At 42.4% G+C, this 25,587-nt stretch overlaps 1 protein-coding gene across 1 annotated transcript in view; it reads right to left on the bottom strand.

The window, feature by feature from the left end:
• Positions 1–6,357: 6,357 nt before the first annotated feature.
• Positions 6,358–25,587, bottom strand: part of cap2 (cyclase associated actin cytoskeleton regulatory protein 2) — a 255,092-nt gene continuing 235,862 nt past the window's right edge. The window contains exons 10-13 of the mRNA XM_041185141.1: positions 14,551–14,674; positions 14,306–14,388; positions 12,176–12,316; positions 6,358–7,709 (exon numbers count right to left, since the gene is read on the bottom strand). Coding sequence (XP_041041075.1) covers positions 7,626–7,709; positions 12,176–12,316; positions 14,306–14,388; positions 14,551–14,674 — 432 coding nt within the window. The 3' untranslated portion in view covers positions 6,358–7,625. The remainder of the gene's footprint in view (positions 7,710–12,175; positions 12,317–14,305; positions 14,389–14,550; positions 14,675–25,587) is intronic.

Raw genomic sequence — 25,587 nt, 5'->3', positions numbered from 1 at the left:
CAGGTCACCTGACCCCCTTCATTTTACCCTAAATTAAAGACAGTCCAAAAACATAACAATCTTATAAACCTCACAATTGTAACAATGCAAATAAGAATATGTTCTTACAATTCCCCACTTTGAGGATGAAGAAATCAACTTATGGTTCCTCATTATATCATTAGTAATTTGGCAAGTTCAAAGTGATCAGCTTTCTTCTTTACTTTCTGAATTAAGCATTTAAGTACACAGAATTCTTTGTGGCTACCATTTGCAACCACTTATTAGGCTTTTGTCTGGAGGGTAATGCTTAATTGTGGGCTCCAACAGGCACCAATAGCTAAACCCCACTTTAGACATTCTGATTGGTGTGAGGCAAAATGTTAACCACCAATCCAGATGTATGCTGTCACCTTGTAGGTAATGTTTCTCATTATTGTAGTGCAGTATCTTTTTCTCTCTGAATAAACAAAATTCTATTCAAATTCAACTGTAAAATTAGGGAATCTTCACCTAGGTGAAAATACAATTTGAATTTTGTGGCTAGGCCACAGGCCCTGCTGCCTGGATGGGATCAACCTACATGATCTTCCAGCAGCTGGCCAGTTAAAAGCCAGCCGGTACAGGGGCTGAACACTGAGGGAGGAGGTGCAGGCAGAGAGGCGGTGGAGGTGGCATCAGATCATGTCATGGCATGGCAGGTGCTAGCACCATATTTAAAGTGGATAAATTCTTCTTCTGCATTCAACAGTAGTGAGAGCTTGATTGTAATGTATCATCTGTTCACTGCTTTCATCTTTTCTTTGATTTAAAGTCCAGAGATCTGCTGAGATTTGAAGCACTCTTCCAGTATCCACTATGGGCAGAACTCATTAGCTCTAAAATAACACTGGGAAGTCTTTGAAATGCTCATGGAACTGTTGAAAAAAAAAATCCATTCAAATTCCTCTTGAAAAGAGGCTTAATCCTACTAAATATGCACAGATCTATCAAAATAAACAAACCGACATTCAAAAACCACTCCAAAGAAACAATAATCTCAGCTGCTCATAAAACTGTCATTGAAACAAAGCTTGAAGTCTCATTCATAGCTGTGTAAAAAAATCCCACAGAGCTGAATCCATGAGTTGAATTATATGAGGTGCCAGATTCCCCAACACTGCCCAGCTAAAATGTCAGGGTGGGGAGCCCACCGAGGGGAACAACGGCTGCCCTGCAGCCATTTCATGTGCAATTGGCCGTTAATAGGCTGGAGGTTGGACTTCTATCCCTCAGGAACAAAAAGTCCTACCTCAGAGGGCTGATGGCTAATCAGAGTCTGGCAGCTCTCCAGCACTTTGGAATAGAGGTGTGCACCACTGGATCAGAATTTGGGAAAATTTATAGGAGTCTTGCTAAGTGCCAACCTGGCAATCTGGGCCCATGGAGCCTGTTAAGGAGGAATGTTCCCATCTGCCACCAGCCCACACAGGGAATCCTGCCAGACTGGATGCTCGGTGTGGACCTCACTACCAGTTAAATCCCAGTGGTAACAGGATGCAGCCCTTAAGTTGCAATTAATTGCCCATTTAAGGGCCTCAATTGGCCCATTGGCAGGCATGCCACATCTGCCGGTAGTATAATTGTGGTGGGGCAGGGGCTGGTGGATATGTGGCGGGCAGGCAACCTGTTGGATTTAATGAGCCACTCTGCTTTCAAACATGCCAGCAGGGGAGTATAAAATCTAACCCCATTAGTGAGGCTTTGAGCTTAGCCTAGCATCTGTAATGGGATTCCATTTCTCAATTGTGTCAACAAAAGGCTCTAAAACTGAAAATGGTGAAACCTTTGAAGCAGACTGAACAGATGCATGACCTGTCAATCAAAGAAGCCAGCCATCTGCTGAATGTTATTATATGGCTCATGTGTTCTGCCCATAGTTATTACCAGGTGAGTGGGTATGAGGATGCATGGGGGACATGGAGGACGCATGGGGGCATGAGAGATTGGGGCATGGGAGATATAAGGGGCATACAGCTGTGCGGAGGGCATTGAGGGTTAAGTTGCCTAATATTTATTGACAAAACTGGGCTGATATCCTAGTGAACAGAAGCTGATCTTCTAACCTGCCTGTCTCAGCAAGCACCCGCCTCTGTTCCCACCTGGGGGCCTGCTTCCAGTGGCGGTGGTCCTATCCCCAGCTCGCTCCCACCACCTTACGATGAAAATATTATGGGCAGGCCTTGCCGGGCAGGAGGTGGGGTTGCGAGGTCAGGAAATGACCCAACTCATGATTTTCACCTCAAGAATGAAAATCCGGGCCATTGTCTCAGAGTTCACTTAACGCCGTTCCAAACTGTGTTTCGTAAAAGAATACAACTTCTCCAACCACTGCATGATAAAAGAATACAACTTCTCCAACCACTGCATGATAAAAGAATACAACTTCTCCAACCACTGCATGATAAAAGAATACAACTTCTCCAACCACTGCATGATAAAAGAATACAACTTCTCCAACCACTGCATGATAAAAGAATACAACTTCTCCAACCACTGCATGATAAAAGAATACAACTTCTCCAACCACTGCATGATAAAAGAATACAACTTCTCCAACCACTGCATGATAAAAGAATACAACTTCTCCAACCACTGCATGATAAAAGAATACAACTTCTCCAACCACTGCATGATAAAAGAATACAACTTCTCCAACCACTGCATGATAAAAGAATACAACTTCTCCAACCACTGCATGATAAAAGAATACAACTTCTCCAACCACTGCATGATAAAAGAATACAACTTCTCCAACCACTGCATGATAAAAGAATACAACTTCTCCAACCACTGCATGATAAAAGAATACAACTTCTCCAACCACTGCATGATAAAAGAATACAACTTCTCCAACCACTGCATGATAAAAGAATACAACTTCTCCAACCACTGCATGATAAAAGAATACAACTTCTCCAACCACTGCATGATAAAAGAATACAACTTCTCCAACCACTGCATGATAAAAGAATACAACTTCTCCAACCACTGCATGATAAAAGAATACAACTTCTCCAACCACTGCATGATAAAAGAATACAACTTCTCCAACCACTGCATGATAAAAGAATACAACTTCTCCAACCACTGCATGATAAAAGAATACAACTTCTCCAACCACTGCATGATAAAAGAATACAACTTCTCCAACCACTGCATGATAAAAGAATACAACTTCTCCAACCACTGCATGATAAAAGAATACAACTTCTCCAACCACTGCATGATAAAAGAATACAACTTCTCCAACCACTGCATGATAAAAGAATACAACTTCTCCAACCACTGCATGATAAAAGAATACAACTTCTCCAACCACTGCATGATAAAAGAATACAACTTCTCCAACCACTGCATGATAAAAGAATACAACTTCTCCAACCACTGCATGATAAGACTCTGCATATATTCAATTATATAAGTCAAATGATGAGAAATACAGACGGAAAAATTTAAAAGCAAATACTTCCTAATTGTACATAGCTATAAAAAAGCTTCATGTGTTCATGTCATTAAGTTCATTCACTGGTCCTTTTTCTTGTGCCTCCCAGTTTAAAGTATGAACTGCATTAGTGTCAGTTTAGATCAAGTTTACATCACCGCACTCATGCGTGCAGGGAAATATCCATTGTAGCCTCATATCTGTGCAGAAAATTGGAAGTTCAGAACATCTTACACCCCATTGTTCCTTAAGCATATTCTCATACAGAATCACCACTTAATCAATGTTTTGTTATCCAAAGTGTCAGTAGTATCCGTTATCTTTTCACAGCCACATCCATATATGCCTGAAGGTCTTGACCACTGGAACCAACAGGCCCATAATTAATACCCGCACATAGCAAGGTGTATAAGTATCATAGCTGAAGCCTGCAAAAGTGGAACAACAGCACCATTGGTGGTTCTAAGAACCCTTGGGGCACGATCTTTAGTTCGGCGAGCGGGGAGCAGGGGCTGCTTGCTGACGTGTAAAATGACGGATGATGATGTCGGGCAGAACTCCCAACATCACCCCGCGTCATTTCCATTTTAAAGTCTGCAGGGGCCGAGTCAGCTGTGCGCCCGCCGACCTGTCAACAGCCTAGTGAGGCCATTAATAAAGCAAGTTAGGTAATTGACAGGGCTGCCCGTTCAGCCTTAGGGTTGGCGGGCAGGCCGGGAGCCCTGGCAGGCTGAAGAAATAGCATGAAATCTCATCCGCGGGCGGGATGAGGTTTCATGAGGGTTTAAAAATGTTTAATAAAGGCTTGAGTTAAAGTGATGGACATGTCCCAACTCATATGGCCGTGTCACATAAGGGGACATGTCAGGGAAATATTTTAAACATTTACCTTAAAAGTTTTAATTCTGAGCCGATCTCACTGAGCCAGCACTTAGCCTCAGGAAGATCAGTGCACTCTTTCATGTGCATGTGCGAAAGAGTGCACTCTCGGGTGAGGGAATTCCACACACCACCACCAACAACCCCCCCCACCCCCCCAAAAGGAGCATATAGGGTTTCCTGGCAGATGTCAGGCTAGGCGGGCCTGCCCACGCCCACTCCTGTACTTCTCCCCCAACGGGGGGAATATTCTTGCCTTGATTAGTTAAGACTGCATGTACATGCTATCAATCACCACAGGATTCAACTTGCAATTGTCTAATAACATTATGGGCTGTCCAATTAAATTTATGGCACAGGACTGTAGTAACTACAAAAATCAGTGCGCCATTCGGAATGGCACTGTTTTTATTAAATGACAATGGAACTATTTGTACAGTGTCTGGACAGTATACAATCAGATAAACAGTAGTGACAATGGCAGCAGGTGCTGCAAACGAAGTAGGGGGAAACAGGACACAACAGAGGTCTGCTGTCCCTTCATTTCACCCAGATAGCTTACTTGTTGAAGGCCTCCCTCTTAGCTAGAGCCTTCAGTGTAATACACCTTCAAGGCCAGAGGGTTCTTTTAAGTTTTTTTTCTCTTCCTTCTGCCACAGCACCATCTGGATCTTCCCAAGGATCCTGGTAGAGCATCAAACATGGATTACATTTTGCTTGCTCCCAGCTGAGCAACTTTATGTGTTGTAGACAAGTTAGTGCTAACTGTTGTTGTTGACACACAAAATGGCTAAAGCTTAATGCACAATTAGCCTGTTCCCTCACTATTAACACAGGATTTGGGGAGCAGGGTAAGTGAGGGTGTGTTTGGGGGTGGGGGGGCGGGGTAGCGTAGGTGGGCTGGAAAGTAATCCCGCCCAGTGAGAAATTAAATTCTACTCACTTCTATAGTCTAGAAGCTGCAACCACTGCCTGTGCAGATCATACACAAAATGAAGATTGAATTAAAACAGTTTAACAACAAATGTGAATTTGTAATTCAAACCCATATATTTATCATATTGGGTAGCACATCTTTAGTTAGGCAAATTATGTTCTCAAATATTAATTTAGAATCTGAATAAATTTCTTTCCCCCATTCCATTTTATCCCTCTTTCTTTTGATGGTGCTGATACACGCTGAGTTTCACAGCTGTGGACTGCATGTTCGTCAGGCCTGAGTCTGCACAGCAAAGTGGTCATGAGCTGTGCGCCCACATAGGGCACCAGAGTGGAGCCCAATCCTTGTCTTGCCTGGCATCCAAGCTTGTACGTTTTCTACCAGCAGGCACTAGATAGCAATCAGAAGCAGCGTTCTTGGCTGAATTTCTTTCCTTTCCCTAACCCAGGAACATGAAGTTTAATTTAGTGTGCCAAACATGCTGGCTGAGATTGAAACAAGGATTGAGTCTGGGCCATGTGGCCTGTAACCAACAGCTAACCAACATCACAATAGATTAACTGGTCATTGTCATGTTGCTATTTGTAGGAGCTGTGTGCAAACAGGCTCTCATGTTTCCTATGTGACAATAGTTCAAAAAAGTAGTTCAATAGTTCAAAACTAGCTGTGAAGTGCTTTGGGACATACTGAGATCATGAAGGGTTAAGTACCACACCAAACTATGTACATGCACACTCAGAAGTTATTGAAGGAGCTCTCTGGAGAAACTTAATTACAATATTAAGAATCATAAACTGAAAATATGAATTTCATCCAGTTCTGATGAATGTTCCACCTGAAATGCTAACTCGGTTTCTCTCTCCCTAGGTACAGCATGATGTGCTGTGTATCTTGCAGGATTTTGATTTTGTAGAAATCTACTTCCTTCAAAAAAATATTAGTCTGGAGCAGCAACCAAACCATTTTGTCTAAAACATAACAAGCACATAGTGAGGCATAGAACTTAGTTACAATTATTAGTAATGTCTGCCATCATCTCCAAACTTGGAATGGTAAAGCACCACGCTGATCATTATTGTTTGCAACAGTTCAGTTTTTATTTGTAGAATGCCTTCCTTGTGACACATAACAGTAGTCTTCAAATTGTCTAGTGATATTACAAATTACAGTAACTAATCCCTCAAAAATAAGCTCATCAACAGGAACAACTGCAATACTACGTTGCAACAAACTGTATCCATTTTCTACACTAAGATATTGTCAAGGACAAACTTTGAAACTTAGAATGGTAGAAGTCTACGTCAAACTTGCAGGTGCAGTGAGCGAGGACATCTTGGTACCTGAATAACATGAGGTGTATGCAAGCCATTACATTGTAATGTCTCTGCCAGGATCTGACTGCTGCCTTAACAAGACACTGAACAATATAAGTCTGCAGATCTGAATCTTTGATCTATGCTCTTGATTACTTTGAAATGGCCTGGCCGTTTTAGTAAAAGCTTGGAGAAGGGAAAGTGATTAGAAACTACTGTTAGGGCTCCCGTCTCTGCTTGTACCTACCATCACATTATGCCAACACCTTATGAAAAGGCAGGTGTTAGCTTATTTTGCAAATGAAGAGTCCTCTTCCACAGTTACAAATATAGACTCAATATTGATGGGCAACTTAGTCAACGAAACAAAATTAAGAAAAATGAAAAGTGCATTAATAAAGGCATTGAAACACAAAAAGAAATTGTTTGTTAAAACCACAATTTGTTATCCAGTTTTTCTCTGAAAGGGCAACATCCATCCTGACCAAGAAAATGTGGCAAAATATTCCGTAATACTGGAACAATTTATCAGCAACACAAGGGGGAACATATGGAACACTAACTGAAACCGTTTCACAGCAACTATGTATTCGAGATTATTGTCTTTGGGTTAAATTTCAATGGAAATTAAAAGAAAAGAGGCAAGAAAGGGACACTATGTTGAGATGCACAATTATAAAATTGACTTTAACTAACAGGGGCAATGATTAATTTTGAATTAATTGAAATCCTAGGTTATCTAAACTGATGAAAGAACTGGGTGAGATTTTGTCATACAAAGCTCTAAAAGTACAAAGATGTCGAATGCACTGAAAATATGTACAAGCGTCGTAACCCACAGTTGGTAAAAACATAGACCGTCAGTAAGACCATCAATTGTTGCACCCCCACTTGTAATGCAGCTACTGCAAGGTGTCTGACTATTGTGGTATTATATGCTATGGCTACACAAAGTGTAAAATTGCATTACGGTGAACTATAACTCTGGAGTACAACACATGAATTACAGAACAGCTTGTAACTTCGGCAGTTAGCCAACATTCTCTGCTGCTTCAGTAAACAGCTTTGAACCATTCCATGTAGTCTTGAACTGTTCAGGGACTGGATACTCTTTCTGCAAGGGAAACAAAACACTTATTAGTAAATATGATTTCATTCTTGAAATAATACTGTCCAGCTTGCATCTAAAATGACAAAGATTACTAATAATTCTCAGCAGCAAGGGGGGAGTGTAGAATCATACAACACAGAAGTCCATTCGGCCCTTTGCTTCTGTGTCAGCTCTTTGAAAGACTTATCCAATTAGACCAACTCTCCTGCTCTTTCCTTGAAAACCTGCAAATATCTCCTTTTCAAATATATATCCAATTTGTTCAAGCTTTTTTTACCTTGGTGGGCCTCACAGGTGGAGGATATTCAATGTTTAAAGTTGTGTTCCCATATAGTATATATCCAGACCTTGGTGTTCTGATTTGGGATTTTCCACCAACGAGGCAACCTTTCAAACCTCCAGGTCTAAAAATTCCAAACAGGACTGACCCCCAAAGTGTGTACTTTCTAGCTCACTCTCACCTTTATTTTCCTCCCCATGTGACCATATGGTACAGCAGCTTCACAAAATGAATATAAAAATTAAGTGGAAATAGGACAGGGCTTCCTGAACTTCACCTGTCAGATTAGCTGGGCCAGTATTTGGACACTTGTGGCACAGGGTAAAGATTACCAGTGGTTACTTTATTCTTAAAGTAGTTCTACCTTTTTCTGCTGTTTATGGGAGTGCTATCCATTTATTTTAAACAGGACAACACTCCCGTTAAAATAGGAAGGAGGGGAGCTAGGTAAGAGTTCTCAAAGCATACCCAATAGTAATTTCTACTTTTATAATCCTTACCCAAAGCAAAAGTAAATATGATAGGCTAAAAATATCAAGGGACATTGGTGTGTTTTTTTTAAAGAAAAGCAGGCTGGTATTTGGTGCACCACAGAAGCAGATTTTACCAACTCAAGCTTTTGGCATAAAGCTTTCTGTCTAGGAATGTACATGAGTAATTTGGAAGCATCGGTCAGTGTGGATTTTCTTTCCATTAATATTTAATGGGCAGAAAATCCGATGAGGTACAAACAAATTCTGCACCAAATTCCCAATATGCATCCATGTTGTGAATGTCTAGTTTTGGAAGTGCTAATTCATAAAGCCTACCTTGTACTGTCCAATATCTGTCAAGAATGAAATTAGTGCCTTTAAAATAATTTCTTTGCAGATTTGAGATAACTTATTCTTCACCAATAAGGTTACTTCCTTACAAGTATTTTATCAAAAATACAAATGCTATTTATTACTTATCCCCACACTTTCCTCATCAATTTAAATACTGGCAAGGTCTGGGGCTAGGTTGTGAACAATCCACTGATCAATACTTTTATGTTGAACTCCAAACTTAGGCAGCTTTAAAAAAAAAACTCAATAGTTACCCATTCAATTAGATAATGGCTGATTGGTTCCTTAACTCTATTTTCCTGTCTTAGCTCCCTTTTTCATGATAGCCTTATCTACCCAAAACTTAGCAATTTCAGTCTTGAAAGCTTCAACTGAGTCAGCATCTACTGCATTTTGGGAAGAGAATTCCAAATGTCTATTGTTCTTGTGTGAGAAGCACTTTCTGATTTCATTCCTGAATGGCCTAGCTCTAATTTTAAGATTATGGATTTTGGAGTTCAGGCAAACATAAATAATAAAGGTATCTGTGAAATCTATTAGCAGAAACAAATGGCCAATCATCTGTTGCTCCAGTTGGCCTTATTATGAATGCTTGGCTGAGCTCCAAGACTCATTAATGCATTAGCTCAGCAGGGAGTCTGTTTACACAGGCTGAAGGAGGGTGCTTGCTTTGAATGACATCTTTATGAGGTTATCATAAGTTATTATTTCTTTGAACTTTTTCTTTCAATGTCTATATGTTTATTTGGACAAGATTCAGAAGTGTGAATTGAGGTAAAGTTTCTGTTATTGATCCTGTAATAGATCTGTCTGATTGACATTTTTATAGGGTTATAAAAGCAGCAGTTTTCTTCAAAGCAGATTTCTGAATGGATGTTTTTCAAGATTTGCCACTATTTGGCTCCTTGGTTCTACAGTGCATACTGGGCATGGCGGATGCAGCAGGGTCATGGAAGGGGCATGGGGAGTGGGTGGGAGGGTGTGAAGGGTGCAGACTAGAGGCCTTAATAGCCTTTAAAACAACTGAGATGAAGTCCCAGAGAACCTAGGTGGGCCTTCTGACCAGACCTCAGAACTCACCCGCCTCTGTGGCAATCTTTGAACTGACTCCGGAGGCAGCGGCCCTAACTCCATCCTGCCTCTGCCTCCCCTGAACAAAATATGGCAGGCAAAGGCCTTTTTAAAGGACAAGAGTCTGCCGAGTTGGGAAATTTCCCGATGATGGTGAAAATCCAGTCCTATGCTGCCTTGTTCTGGATTCCCCAACAGTGGAAGTAATTTCCCTGTCTCTAATCTATTGAGCCCTTTTAACATTTCAGACACCTTGATCAGATCACTCCTCAATCTTCTACACTCAAGGGAATACAAGCCAGAGTTATGCAACCTCTTCTCATAATTTAATGCTTGAAGACCCAGTATCATTCTGGTAAAATAGACTGTATCCATTCCAAGACTAATATATTCTTCCTGAGGTCCAATGCCCAAAACTGAATGCAGTATTCCAGATGAGGTCTGACCAAGGCTATATACAACAGAAGTATAACTTCATTCCATTTGCAATACAGCCCCATAAGATAAAGGCCAACATTTCATTAGCATTTTTGATTGCTGCTGCTTCAGGTTTTTAACTGCACAAGCATTACAGCCTTTTCAGGAACGCTGTAACTCCTGCCACTGACTAAAGGCATCAGCAACAGTTGCGCACATGCACTCAGCCAACAATGCGGCTGCTGGCGCATGCACGACTGTTCCTGAGCCTTTCCAGTCGGCAGCAGGAGTTTGGAATATGCACGATCAGCGCTAATTTTATTGTAGCAAATAATGGACGTTAAAAAAAAACATAATGTGCCAGCAACAATTATAAAATCTCACACTTTGTAGGCTGATTATTCATCCCAGTTCCTAAACTGTATTGGGATTTTATTCTCAATGAGATTTTGCATGGCTGCTGCCTAATAAGAGGGGTCACGTGGAGCTAGACCAAAGCAGTATTTAATGCAAGTGACAGCGATCTCATCTGCTGGCTGGAGAGTTGGTATAAGCCCCACATCGCCTCCTTTTGGGAAGGCCTGCCAAATTAAGTGCATCTCAAGCACTTGTGGCCAACAGTGTGCCTTCCCCGGGATCAACGACTCCAGGGGTGGAAATTCCCCCTCCTCAAGAACTGCTGGCCAATCAGAGGCTGGCTGCTGTGCAGTTCAGGCAGCGCTACCAGGAAAGCAACTAATAGCTGCTGGCAATGCACTTACCAGAGGTCTAGGATTGCTGAAGGACTCAGGCCACAGATGAGTGAGAGCCAGATGGGGCTTCAGGGGAGGGAGGGTTGGCAGCAAGGACAGGCTTTGGCTCTCAGCGGGCCACCCCTTCCCATTGCTGGGCTCCTCGATCCGGCATTTAGTGCCTTTGAACGAGGGACAACCGCGACCCCCACCTCCACTCCAGGAGCCCGCAAGCTTCCCACATGGCGGCTGCCCGATGAGGTGAACATTAACTGCCCAGTTAATGGCCTCAATTGATGGTGGAGCAGCAAGGCTGTCCACGACCCTTCCTGCCCCACACTAATCAGGAAAGAGCTGGGAAGGTGGCGGGGTCCCCATCTGCCTGGTTAAATGCTTCCCCGCCTCCAAACTCACCTCAGGGAAGGGCATTAAATTCCACCCCCAGCATGATAAGGCTTTATGCAGGGAGTTCCTACAATGCCCAGGTATCTCAGTTGTTAGATAATGGGATTTTTAATCCTAGGATCATGGTTTTGAGTCCCACGTTGTGTAATTAAATTTTTGTTAAATATTTTATTCAAAATACTGTTTTATCAATGTTTTTTTAACCAAAATGTGCCCTTAAACTAAACATTACAATCAATTCTCTACAATCTCCGAGTTCATCAAGAGTTGGGAATCTCATTTACTGAACTGTCCTGATTATATGCCTGAATCATCAGAAGCATATTTTACAGAGAGAACAGTTGAAAAATGATAGCTAGACCAGATGCAAGAACTTGCAATTGGTTAAAGACTGCACGGTCTTAAAAATGGGTAGCTTGAATGTTATTGCTAATCTGTGTTAAGCCGACTTGTTTGTTTTAATGCAGGCAGCTAACACTCTGACACTACAACTCCACATGTATAGGACATACTCCCCCAAAGGAAGGAACAAACGTTTGTCTTCAGCTCTCTGTGCAGAGTTTTGCGTATCAGGGACTTGGCTGCATGCTTCCAATGACGTTCTGCACCAGAAAGGCAGAAACCAAAAACTTACCACGAGGAGTTTAATCTGAACCCTTTTCTGATCACATCGGAGTCTGAAAATAAAGATATCAAGAACTGAAAAGCAAAAAATGTTCATGACTGTGTAAAACTTACATAATCATCATCCTGAGGAATTAAGACATTCATTTCAGAAGACTTGGCACTGATAATCTCACATCCTAAAGACTCTTCGCTGAGGTATATGTGACATCCCTCTGTCTTATTTATAGATATGGTTGGTACTTTGCCCATGACCTGAAAAGCAATACACAAAATCATTTGTATTCCAGCTACCAATGCCAGTTTTTAAAAGATGCTGCGACTGTTGAAGAGAGATGGCAGAGTACACTACAGCAAGTCGAACATTTTTCAGAAAGAGAAAACTATGTATACAGTAGAGATTACAGATGTCAAACTTTGGAATGTATGTGAGCAAGATATTGTGGCAAGGTGAACGATGTTATTTACAGGGACTGGAAAATTTCTTTCAGCATAACAGACACTGCTGCAGCGAGACACTTATTCCATTCAAGCTACCGTTTACTCTCAAATGCTGATTTTTGTTTCCATCACAAGGATTTGGGTTATGGAGGGTAACATGTTTGATTTGCAACCTGATTGATTTTCCTATGCACAAAAGGATGCAAACTGAATCACTAGCAGTCACCTGACTATTCCAGGCTCAAGTTCCTGACTGGCACTCCGGGCGCTAGCTCAATTTCCTTCTGGGGGGGAGCGAGCAGTCCACTTCCACCCTCCCCTAGTAACTTCAATATTTAGTATTTAATTCCTCAGGTCATCTCCTTCCAACTGCTACACCTGGAGAGGTGAAGTAATACCCAAAAGACCCTCTTATATAAATATATATCCTCTAGTTTATGATTATTGAACAAGTTATCTCTGGAAGTTATGTATGTGATGGATAGAATTCACCTGCTATTTCACATATTATGGGGAGAATTTCCTCCCCGTTGTGCGGGCTGGGTGGGAATGGGCGCGCAGCTGATCGCTGCCCGTGATCGGCTGTGTGCCGCCATTTTACGCGGGCAGGCCAATTAAGGCCCGCCCAGCATGATACGCACCTGGAAACACTCCCTGTGAGGGCAGGGGGAGGAGGGAGAGTCAGGGCCTGTGTTCTTTTGCGCATGAAAGCGAGCAGAAATCTCCCTGAGGCACAGAGCTGCCTCAGGAAGATTAATTTCATTATGAAAAATAGAAAAAAAGAATTAAAAAAATTACTCAGACATGTCCCCTCATGTGATAGTGTCACATGAGCTGGGACATGTTTATGTATTTCAACTGAAATTTTTATTTAATTTATAAGGCCTTCATTAAACCTCATCCCGCTCGTGGATAAATTTTCATGGGAAATGTGAAGGCCGCCTAGGCTCTTCGCCTGCCCGCCAACCTTAAGGTTGGACACGTAGCCCTGTTAATGATTTCAATTGGTTTTTAAATGGCCTTAACAGGCCTTTGACAGTTCGGCAGGCACGTAGCTGACTTCAGTGCGTGCCCGCTGAACTGAAGATCGGAATGACGCATGGTGACATTGGGACGCATGCCCGACGTCACCGCATGTCATTTTACGTGTTGGCAAGTGGGGCCTGCCCCCGCATGCCGACCAGAAGATTCAGACATATATTTCAGCAAGCAGTTCCCCTAATGACAAAAGCAAAAAGCAGAACCAATTGCATGATGACTCACTGTATAAAGAAGAAAACAGCTGATTGAAACTTACATCCGCATTAAAATGGGGAAAAGGCCACTAAAGCATAAATATTTGCAGCTGTTTATCAGAAATCAGCTTCAAAAAGTAGACCACCACTGCAAACCTGCAACTATTTTCAAAGGGCAATATTTATAGGCAAATGGCCTTGAGAAACAGGTCACTATTGCAATCTTGATCTATAAAAGGGTTTGAACTATGAATGCAAGTAAGAGATGACGAAATCACCAGGGAGTTTCTGCTAGCTACTTTATTGATCCCAACAGATTGGATTAACCAGAGAGAAATGACTACACTATTACAGCTCACTAATCATGATAAACTATTATGTTTCATTCCAATAATGGACGAAGTGGATGCATCAATTCAAATCTGTAGTTAATAGTGATGTAAATCATCAACTCATTTATTACCCTGCAAATTTTCACAAAATGGGAATAGATTTGCACAAATTCTGCAATTTAGATGATTTAGTACTTTCAAATACCTTGCTGATGTTTCTGCAAATTAATTGTTACCTGAACTTGCACATCTCTGGAATTGATGATTTCAACTATTCCCACCACGTTGTCAAACACAAGGCCAAGCTTTTTACAAGAATCTGAAAAGGAATAAATATATTTAAGGGACCAGTCACAGTGATGCAAACAAAAACTAATGGAACTGGACAATTGAGGATAACACAGTTGTTGCCCCCTGTGATGTGCAAGATGAATCATTCCCAAAAGGTATTTAACCCTTTAGTATTGACCCACATACTTACCGACTGTAATGGAATTGACTTTGCCTTGGATTTTCAGTGTGGAGTTGTTGCACTTATAGACATAGGCAACATGCTTTAGTTCAGTCTCAGAAATGACAAGATTGTTATTATTTTCCTGGTATTCCTAGAATAGAAGTGACAAAGCAGTTACCTGAAAATTCAAATATAAATAAACCCCACAAATATATAGGGGTAGAATTGGTCATAGCCTAATTTTGGGTCCATAAGCAGTGGCATTGCGACAGTGCAAGTCCCAACCTAATTAACATTCTGCCTGTTGCACTCCACAGGAACATCACATATTTCACTTAAGGAGAATATTGAGATATTGTCTTGCTGGCAGTGGCCCAAAAGCTAAATCCCTGGAGGGAGTTGTTGAAACAGCAATGGGAAGGGGTATGGGATGATTGCATGGCCTGTGGAGTCTAAAGGAAGCACTCCTCCACCTCCTGGTTCCAGAAGAATATTCACATTTTTAAAATTTAAAAATACATCCTGTCTTTTGAGGTTGGTGTTTGCTTATGCCACAGCAACTGCTTAAGATTCCTAAGCAAATAGGGCTAGGATCTTGCTCTATACAATCAAAACCAATTTCTGCAAGGTACCCTAAAACTGGCATTACTGACACCTCATTTACAACTGAAAGTGGCCTGATACCTGTTTCAGGTGACCTTCTGGAAAGCTGCCTTTACCAATGTGGCAGCTCTCACAATGCAAGTGCAGATCTGGTATGGAGTGATGTGTCCTGAAAGTTCTCCATTTTAGCCCTATTTTCTGCCTAGAAATTGAGCATGATGAGGACCAATTTCTACTCCATTGAGTCTAGCTCTTTCTATGTTCCAAATCACCAGCCCACACGTTGTTTCTCCCATCCCTACTCTGTTGAAATCAAGGGCAGGGCCCACTTGCTGACGCGTAAAATGACGTGCAGTGAGATCAGGTAGAACTCAGTAGGCGGGGGCGCAACAAAATCAGCTATGCGCCCACCGACTTGTCAATGGCCAATTGAGGCCATTGACAGAGTCATTTAGCTAATTAATGGACTTGCCCGACCAACCCTAAGGTTGGTGGGCAGGCCAGGAGCCCCGGTGGGAATTAGAAAAAGCATGAAACCTCATCCATGGATGGAATGAGGTTTCATGTAGGTTGTAAAAAATTTTATTAAAGTTTTTGTAAAAGTTATGGACATGTCACATGAGGGGACATCTCAGGATTTTTTTTTTTCTATTTTTAATATTTGTCACAGGACAGCTGATCTCTCTGAGGAAGCACTTAGCCTCAGGGAGATGAGTGTGCTCTTTCACGCACTCTCGATTTAGGGATTCCCCCCACCCACATAGGGAGTGCATAGCGCTTCCGCGCGGATGTTGTGCTGGGCGGGCCTTAATTGGCCCACCCACTTAAAATAGTGCCATGCCCCCGATTGGGGGTGCCAATCGGAGGTACGTCTGTGCGCACCCACCATTCAACTTCACCCCCGACGGGGGAGGGGGAAAATCCTGCCCCAAGATTTGTTGAGGGATTTTGGATTTAATGAACCATTGTTTTCTTATGAGACAAATTTGTGAGTTCAGCACGACAGGTGCACATGAACTCAAAGAATGCAAACTCAGAGGTAACTCCTTTTTTACCAGGTATTGTCTGCATTATGAGTCTTAGTGTTGCTTACATCTCAATGTAAGAAGCTCCTTCAGACTCGGTGCAAACAGTGAAGGTCCCAGATTTTCAGTGTGAAGGAGGTTGATGCCGAGGTTGAGGGAAATGTCAGATAGATAAGATTGTTAAGAAGGCACATGGGTTACTTTCCTTTATTATCCCAAGCATGGAATAAAAGAGCACGGTGCTTGTGCTAGGACTGCATAAAATATTAGTTAGGCCACAGCTAGAGTATTGTGTACAGTTCTGCTCACCAGATTACAGGAAGGATGTGATCTCATTAGACGGTATGGAGGAGACTTACAAGTATTCAGGAATAGAGAACGTTAGCTATGAGGGAAGGTTGGAGAGGCTGGGTTGTCTTCTGTGGAACTGAGGAGTTTCAGGGGAGATTTAATTGAGGTGTATAAAATTATGAGGGGACTAGATAGAGTGGATAGGAGGACCTATTTCCTTTAGGCCACGATCTGGTTAGGGACTAGTAACCTTTTGTTTAAAGTAGACAAAATTTGAAATGCCAGTTACTTACTAAGAGAATAAAGTCACAAATTCCATGATTTCAAACCAACAGAAGAAATTTTACTATACAAGAGTCAACACAGCAAATGGTCAATACTATCTATCTCATACTCAACATCCAGAATTATTGAGGTAAACATGAATTAACAGGCAAACTGTGGTTGAACACACCACAAAATGCACAGTAAATGGCAGACAAACCAAGACAGGTTGCCCAAATTTCTCAGCAACTGACCCAGATGTCTGTCAGTCATCACGGTGGGCCAAAAGAAGTTTTTAAAATTCTGTCTTCCTCACCAGGAATTTCAGCTCCCCCCTTTCAAAAGTATAGTCTGATCCCCAGCCAACAGCAGCTCTACTCCACCCAAGTTCCATGGGTACAATCCTCACTGCACACTATTCCAGGCCTCTTTCAAACCTGCTCCCAAATCCAGCCTTCTTGGTTTTTTTCCAGCTGAGCTGACCTACTGCCAAGACTGCATCCCTCTGCATTCGTCAGGCTACACTTCAGCATCTAAACACAGGGACGGTCTCAGCTCCTCAGCCATGCTGCTGCCAACAACTGCTTCTGGGCTTCCCCAAGCCCCTATCTCCCCAACTGCAACAAGCAACTACCTCTCTTGGGTTTTCTGAGCCCCAGTTTCAGGAAGCTAATCACAGTGCTTCAGCGGCAGGAAGCTGGCAACCTTCCACTGCCTTTTCAGCTCGGGACTCCTTTCATCCTGTGGGCCCCTTTTCGTGGCCCAAAACCCCCATCCTGTGGTCAGGTTTTTACACCCTCTCAGACTGGGCGCAAGCACAGCCTGCTCTCCCTTTCTGCTCTCTGCGCTTTTGTCAAAACTCTTGGGCAGGCTAGGATTTGTAGTCCCTCACCATTAGCTGAGGGGTCAATAACCAGGGGCATAGATTTAAAGCAATTGACAAAAGAGGAGTTGAGGATAAATGTTTTCAACCAGAAGGGGGGTCAGGGAGGGAGCTGGAATTTACTGCTTAAAAGGGTGGTAGAGGCAAAAACTCTCACTATATTTAAAAAAAATACTTGGATATGCACTTGAAGTGATGTTAACATTCAGGACTATAGACCAAAAACTGGTGAGTTGGGTTAGGCTGGATAGCTCTTTTTTGTCCTGCACAAACGCGATGGGCTGAATGGCTTCCTCTCTGTGCCATAAAATTTCTATGTTTATCTTTGGGATGGCTTTGAGTACATCAGTTTTTTATGCGTGGAGCTAGTTGCGTTTTCACTCCTAGAAACAAACGACACCATGGAGACTACAGATTTAATCTCCAAATGCCAAATCAGTACATCTCAAATGTGTCTTTTTTTTGAATTGGGAGAAGAAAGCAGTTGCAATAGAATGGAAACCAACAACCAACCCACTTGCCTTGGGTACACCATCTAATCTCCTCATTCAACAAGTCACTCCTGAGTGGTACCAAATAACAATATTCAAAAATTTGTATGCCCAGTGCATATTTCAGGGTGGGGCAGTGGTATTTTGTTTTTATATAGGAGAATTTGATCCTGGCAAAGACTATGATAAAGGGGAATGTTAAAAGTATCAAGTTTACATCACATGGAATCAAAGCTAAATTAGAAGACAATCCTCATTTAAGCCACACTCACCTATGGCATTTAGTGAATTCTGTACCTTCTAACATATAATGTCAAACAAACTACTCCTAAAATGTCTTTCAAAAGCAAGCAACAAGCTGTTATGGGACAGCTTTATCCAAAATGGATCAACAGATTGAATGTACTAACACTAGATGTCACTATTGAGCTTTGTACAGCACTGCATTCTGTACTAGTGATCATAGGTAAGTGACAGTCAGAAAACATGTACTCTCAATTTCACTAAAAGTAGCCAAAAAAAGTTAGAGTAAAAGAGTTATATGTTTTAAAAACAATACTTTTTTTTTGCAAAGGTTCTGTCTGTAAAATCTATGAAATAGATGGAAATTCCTAAGTGTTTTAAGTATACTATCCTATTCTAATGCTTACTTATGTAATAAAAACTTAAACAAATCCATCAGCCTATTGCTTTTTTACACTATGTTCCATAGGAATTATTTTCAGAACACTAAGAAAGAAAGTTCATAACTGATTTTATTTCAAAAGAAGATAGTCAATGGAAGAAATTCTAATGATCAGATAAACAGAAACAAATAAGGGGCATTGACTGTTATCTTTCTTCAAAATATAACATGTTATTAATCATTCACTAGTGCACAGTCTCTTCAGAGACTCCATGTATGAAACAAAACCTAAATGCTCAGTTGAAAAGCAACAGGAAAGTGGTAACTATACACTCAATTTATCTATATAGCTTAATGCCAAGCAGTGCTAACTTGGAATAAGCAAGTTTAAATTGGTTTAAATTGCTGGTTTAAATTGGACTTTATATACATGAACACTACTATCCACTTCACTATGGAAACCTATAGATTTGTGCAATAGAGAGAATCCAATGCCAGCCGAGTGGGGATATATGTTGCAGTAAGGGAATCAACTAATCGCTGCTCCCTTTCCAGGACTCACTCACTATGCATTCCAATTATTTCTGGTAAATTTCCTTGAAATTGTGCCCAAGTTAACAGTGAAATCTCTTGCCATTTGAGTCAATTTTTTGCGGCTGCTATTTTATTAAAATGGTCAACAGAAAAAAATAAGATTCCTTAAACACATTGGTCTTGTGATATGTCACCCAGTCCTGCCTTTAATGAAGTCGTATGGCCTAAATTTGAGGACACAGATATCCAATGGAAACTTGCATCTCTATGATATTTATCTGCAATTGGGACCCCAGTAGTAATAACTACACTGGCCAGCTCCCAAAAATCATTGAATTTAGCAAGCGATCCAACAGACTTAACTGCAGTTTTAAAGGAGTACCACACCATCTGATGTGTTGTCTATTGAATGAAGTGGCTGCCTTCTCAGGTTGATGTAAAAGATCCCATGGCACTATTACTGTTGTCCTGACTAACATCAGTCAACCAACATCACAAAAACAGATTAGTTAGTCAGACGACAGAAATGTATTTGCCAATTGGCTGCTGTGTTTCCAATATTATATCAGTGACTACACTTCAATAAAGTACTTACTTATTGGGCTGTGATATATAAGGTCTTATATAAATGCAGCGCTATATTTTCTATTCTGCCCTATTTGAAGTAAAATCCAGGTATGTGAGCTTAAATCTCACAACAGCAGATGTTAAATTAAGAAAAATAAATTAATTAACACATAATAGAGATGGCAGGGCAGGTAATGCATTGCGGCTGCAGTATATGGGAATGCCAAAGTGATCCATGACAACCACATCTGCGGTGAATGTTTGCGGCTCAAGGAGCTTTGGCTCAGGGTCAATGAGCTGGAGGCCAAGCTACAGACACTGTAATGCATCAGGGAGGGAACTTTGTTCGAGAAAGCAGTCTCACCCCTTAAGATAACGTTCAGGGTCAGGGACAGGAGGGTGTGATTGTGAATGAAGCAGGTAAGGAAATTGAGAAGGTAGAAGTGAAGGAACCTCAGCCCTTGCAAGTGTCCAACAGGTTCAAGGTTCTTGCAGCTTGTATGATTGAGAGCAGGGGTTGCAAGGTGAACAGTTAACTAACCAGGGCCAAAGCACAGGAAGTCATTCAAGGTTGGGGGACAGTAAATAGGAATGTTGTGGTAAAAGGGGAGAGTATAGTCAAGGAGATAGTCACAGTTCTCTGCAGTTGACAGTGAGAGTCCAGATGGCTGTGTTGCCTGACCAGTGCCAGGGTTCAGGACATCTACATGAGGCTGGAGAGGAACCTGCAGTGGGAGGGGGAGAATCCAGTAGTCATGATCCATGTGGGTATCAACAACATCAATAGGACTAGGAAAGAGGTTCTGCTTAGGGGTTTTGAACAGTCAGGGGTTAAATTAAAAAGCAGAACCTCAGAGATAATAATCTCCGGACTATTAACTGAGTTATAAGCAAATTGGTGTAGGGTAAATAAGATTAGAGAGATGAATGTGTGACTGAAGGACTGGTGTGGGAGAAATGGGTTTCAATTCATGGGGCATGGGGCAAATGGGAGCTGTACTGTTCGGACAGTCTTCATCTGAAACATAGTGAGACCAGTGTTCTGGTCAGTTGCATAACTAGGGCAGTAGAGAGGGCTTTAAATTAAATACTGAAGGGAAGGGATCGTGGAGAGGAGGTGTGGTAAATCAAAGAGTAACAATGAGGTAATAGAGCAAGGCAGCAATTTGGGTAATGATAACTAGAGTGTGGCAGGAAGGCGTACAAACTTAACATTGCACCAGCAGTTAAGTCCAGAGATGGCAAAAATAGTAAGAAGACAGAGTTAAAGGTTCTGTATCTGAATGCATGCAGCATCCCTAACACAATGGATAAACTGTTGGCACAGAAATAAATAAATACGTATGGTTTAACAGCTATTACAGAGACATGGTTGCAAGGTGACCAAGGCTTGAAGGCAAGGTGACCTGAATATTGAAAGGTATTTCAAAAAGACAGGAAAAGGCAGCGGGATAGCTCTGTTAATTAAGGATGACAATAGTACAATTGTGAGAGATGACCTTAGCTCAAAAGAGCCAGGTGTAGAATCATTTTAGGTAGAGATAACCAATAGGAAAGGTAAGAGGTCACTTTAAGGGTTGTTTATAGGCACCCTTACAATAGTTATACCGTAGGACAGAATATACAAGAAGAAATGAATGAGGCATGCATGAAAGGTACTGCAATAATCATGGGAAACAAGTTAATTGAATTTGGGATAATTTTTTAATGCAGTACATTCTAGAGCCAACCAGGGAACAGGCTATTCTAGACCTGGTAATGTGCAATGAAACAGGATAAGCTCATGATAAAGGAGCCTCTAAAGTGACAGCAATTATAGCATGATAGAATTTCACATTCAGTTTGAAGGGGTGAAATGTGGGCCTAAGACTAATGTTTCAAACCTAAATAAAGGTAACTATCAGGATATGAAGTTAGAGCTGGCTAATGGGAAAAGGTAAAAAAAAGGTTAAAAGGTAGGACAGTAGAGATGCAATGGCACACTTTTAAGGATAACTCTCAGCAAAGATTTATTCCAATGAGAGAGAAGGACTCTTTGAGAAGGAGGCATCTAATGTGGCTGAATAAGGACGATAAGGGTTGTATCAAATTGGAAAGAAACACTGTACAAATCTGCAAAGATTGGTGGTAGGTCAGAAGATTGGTCAGATTTTAAGAACCAGGAAAAAATGACTAAAAAAAAGTGGGGAAAGTAGAGCCTGAGAGAAAGCTAGTTAGTAATATAATAACAGATAGTGAGAATTTTTACAAGTATGTAAATAGGAAAAGAAAAACTAAAGCTAGTGTTGGTCATCTAGAAGGTGAGTTTGGGGAATTGATAATGGAAAACAAGAAAATGGCAGAGGCATTGAACAGGTATATTGTGTGTTTTCACTGTAGAAGACTTAGGAAATTTTCCAAAGATTCTTGAAAATCAAGAGAGCGAGGGAGGAACTTAAAACAACCACCATCACCAAGGAAAAGGTACTGGGAAAACTATTAGCCGTAAAGGCTGACCAATCCCAGGACCAGATGGGCTGCATCCTAGGCTCTTAAAAGAAGTGGCTGCAGAGATTGTAGAAACATTGGTTATAATCTTCCAAAATTCCTTAGATTCTAGAAGGGTTTCAGTGGATTGAAAAATAGCAAATGTAATACCTCTATTCAAGAAAGGAGGAAGACAGAAATCAGGAAACCGCAGGTCATTTAGCCTAACATCTGTCATAGGGAAATTGCTAGAATCCATTATTAAGGTGGTTATGGAAGATATATAGGAAATCATAATATGATCAGGCAGAGTCAACATGGTATTGTGAAAGGGAAATTGTGTTTAAATAATTTATTAGAGTTTTTTGAAGAAGTAGTAAGCAAGATAGATAAAGGGGAACTTATAGATGTGATATCCTTGGATTTCCGAGAGGCACTTGATGCGGTGCCACAGCAAAGGTTACTATGAAAGAGCACATGGTGCAACATAATGGCATGGATGAAGGATTGATCAGTTAATAGGAAACAGAGAGCAGAGATCAATGGGTCTTTTTTGCATTGGTAAGCTGTAACTGGTGGGGTGCCACAGGGATCAGTGCTGGGGCCTCAACTATTTACAATCTATATTAATGACTTTGATGAAAGGACCTAATATAAGGTAGCTAAATTTGCCGATGACACTAAGATTGGTGGCAATGTAAGTTGTCGAGGAGGTAGAGAGTCTGCAAAGGGATATAGTTCGGTCAAGTGTGTGGGCAAAGATTTGGAGATGGAGTATAATGTGTGAAAACGTGAACCTGTCCACTTTGGCAGGAAGAATTGAAAAGCAGTATACTATTTAAATTGCAGAACTTGGTGGTACAGAGGGATATGGGAGTCCTTGTACATGAATCACAAAAGGTTACTATGCAGATAATTAATTAGGAAGGCAAATGGAATATTGGTCTTTATTGCAAGGGGAATGGAATATAAAGGTAGGGAAGTTTTACTGCAGTTGTATAGGACATTGGTGAGAGCACATCTGGAATACTGTGTACAGTTTTGGTCTTCTTTTTTGATAAAGGATATAATTGCATTAGAAGCAGTTCAGATAAGGTTCACTCAACTCATTCTTGGGATGAGGGGTTTACCTTATGGAGAAAGTTGAACAGGTTGGGCCTATACCCATTGGAGTTTACAAGAAAGAAAGGGTGACCTTATCGAAACATATAACATCCTGAGGGGACTTGATAGGGTAGAGAAAGAGAAGGACGTTTCTTCTAGTGGGGGAGATTACAACTAGGGGAAACAATTTAAGAATAAGAGGTGTCCCTTTTAAGAGGGAAATGAGGAAAATCTTTTCCTCTCAGAGGGTAGTTTGTGTGTGGAATTCTATTCCCCAGAAAGCAGTGGAGGCTGGGTCATTGAATTATTCCCACTGAGGTGCTGGTATCTGTGCTGGTGCCTGCCTGGCAGAGATGGTGTGATACTGGTGAGTCCAATTGTTCAGGGGCCTCAGGTGTGAGAGATGGCCCCTCTGTCTCCTCCTCCCAGCCCTGCTCCGATGATACTGAAAGGAAGAACAAGGATAGTCAGCTCCCAGGATGTGGTGCGGCACATGCGGGTCCAGTGCTGCAAACAATTCAAAGATCTCTTGCGAAGAGATGAAGGGAAGGGTGAGTACCATGGTGGCAGAGGTCACTTAACACAGCCGGTACCCTTCCCCCTCAAGGCGCCCCCCTGCCCTGCCCCAACTCTGAATGCAGTTACAGCATTGAATCTTTCGTGGCATGTTTCCCTTGCTGGCTGGGCCAGCAGATATTGCCCATGCCTAGCACACCCTGAGAGGGTTGTGCTGAGATAGGTTCTGCGTTAAACTCACACCCAGAGTGCTGTCTTGGGGGCAACCTCAAGGACCTGCACCTAGGCACAGTGCTGGAACTGCGAAACATGTCAAAATCAGAGTACTAACATGCTGGGGAGTCGGGGGAGCTTCCAGGTAGCGGGGCACCAATCCATCTGCTGCCCTTTGCATTCCACATGCTTGTGCCTCCTTGCTTTGCAAGGTTAGACCATGTGGTGCCAAATGTGATGAAGGCAGTGTGTGGGCAAGGTGGGGGGGTCAGCCCTGGCTTCTTTGTGCGAGTGTGCAGCAGCTGCGGGGTGACGAAGCACTGGAGCCCTGCAATGTCCCACTCTGGTTGGGTTGGCAGAGATGTGATGGGAATCTAGGTACGGGCTGGACTAATCAATGCTCTTCTCTCCTTTTCAGGAGAAGACTGCACACAATGCTGCCGAGCGGATGCGGACAGGCGAAGGCCAGGCCCAGTTGGCCATCGTGACTAGATATGAGCTGGAGGCGATGGATCTGGCGAGGCGCCATACGCCCAGGTCCACTGGTGGCGGTGAGGCTGGGGTGCGACTGGGAGGTATGATTGCTGAGAACTGAGGTCACCATGTGTGTCCCAGCAGCCATGGCACTGCTGAATGCTCAGTGATTGAAGCTTGCAACATAGGTTGACCATTGATTATGGAAGGATGAGCACATACGGATCTGGGAGACAGGTATGCACATTGACATTGTCTCCACTTTAACTAATCAAATGTCCTTGTTCTTCCTTTCAGCATCACCAGAGCAGGGCTGGGATGAGGAGGCAGAGGGGCCACCTCTCACACCTGAGGCCCCTGAACAATTGGACTCACCAGCGTCACACCATCTCTGCCAGGCAGGCACCAGCACAGATACCAGCACCTCGGTGGGAATTAGGTCATGGGCTAGTGTCCCGGGGCACATTATTAAGGCACTTCACACTTGCTTGTGGCCAATTTCACAGCTGGCAGCTCCCCAACTGTATCCCTGCCTCCCTGGAATATGCCCGGGTCAGCGTCTACCCCCTCAGCGTTCTCCTGTGTGTGTTTATCCTGGGACTCACTGCTGGACTCAGCGCGTGCAGCCAGGGCAACTGCATCTACATCTTCACCCACTGCGTTTCCCCTTTCCTGCGCCAGATTGTGGAGAGCGCAGCATGCAACCACTATCAGTGACACACGATGGGGGGTATTGGAGTGCGTTCCCTGAACGGTCCAGGCATCGGAAGCGCATCTTGAGAAGGCCGATGGTTCTCTTCACCACAGACCTTGTGAAGGCGTGGCTCCTGTTGTACCGCTGCTCGACCTCTGTTCTTGGATGGCAGAGGGGCGTCATAAGCCACCTTTTGAGGGGATAGTTCTTGTCACCCAGCAGCCATCCATCCAGCTGGGCTGGAGCACTGAAGATCCTTGGCACCTGGGAGTGTCTCAGGATGTAAGCACCATGGGAGCTGCCTGGGTACCTTG

Source organism: Carcharodon carcharias, chromosome 3, assembly GCF_017639515.1.
Source record: "Carcharodon carcharias isolate sCarCar2 chromosome 3, sCarCar2.pri, whole genome shotgun sequence".
Taxonomy (NCBI): Eukaryota; Metazoa; Chordata; class Chondrichthyes; order Lamniformes; family Lamnidae; genus Carcharodon; species Carcharodon carcharias.
The sequence above is the reverse complement of the archived record's forward strand: the minus strand, read 5'-3'. Positions and strand labels throughout refer to the sequence as shown.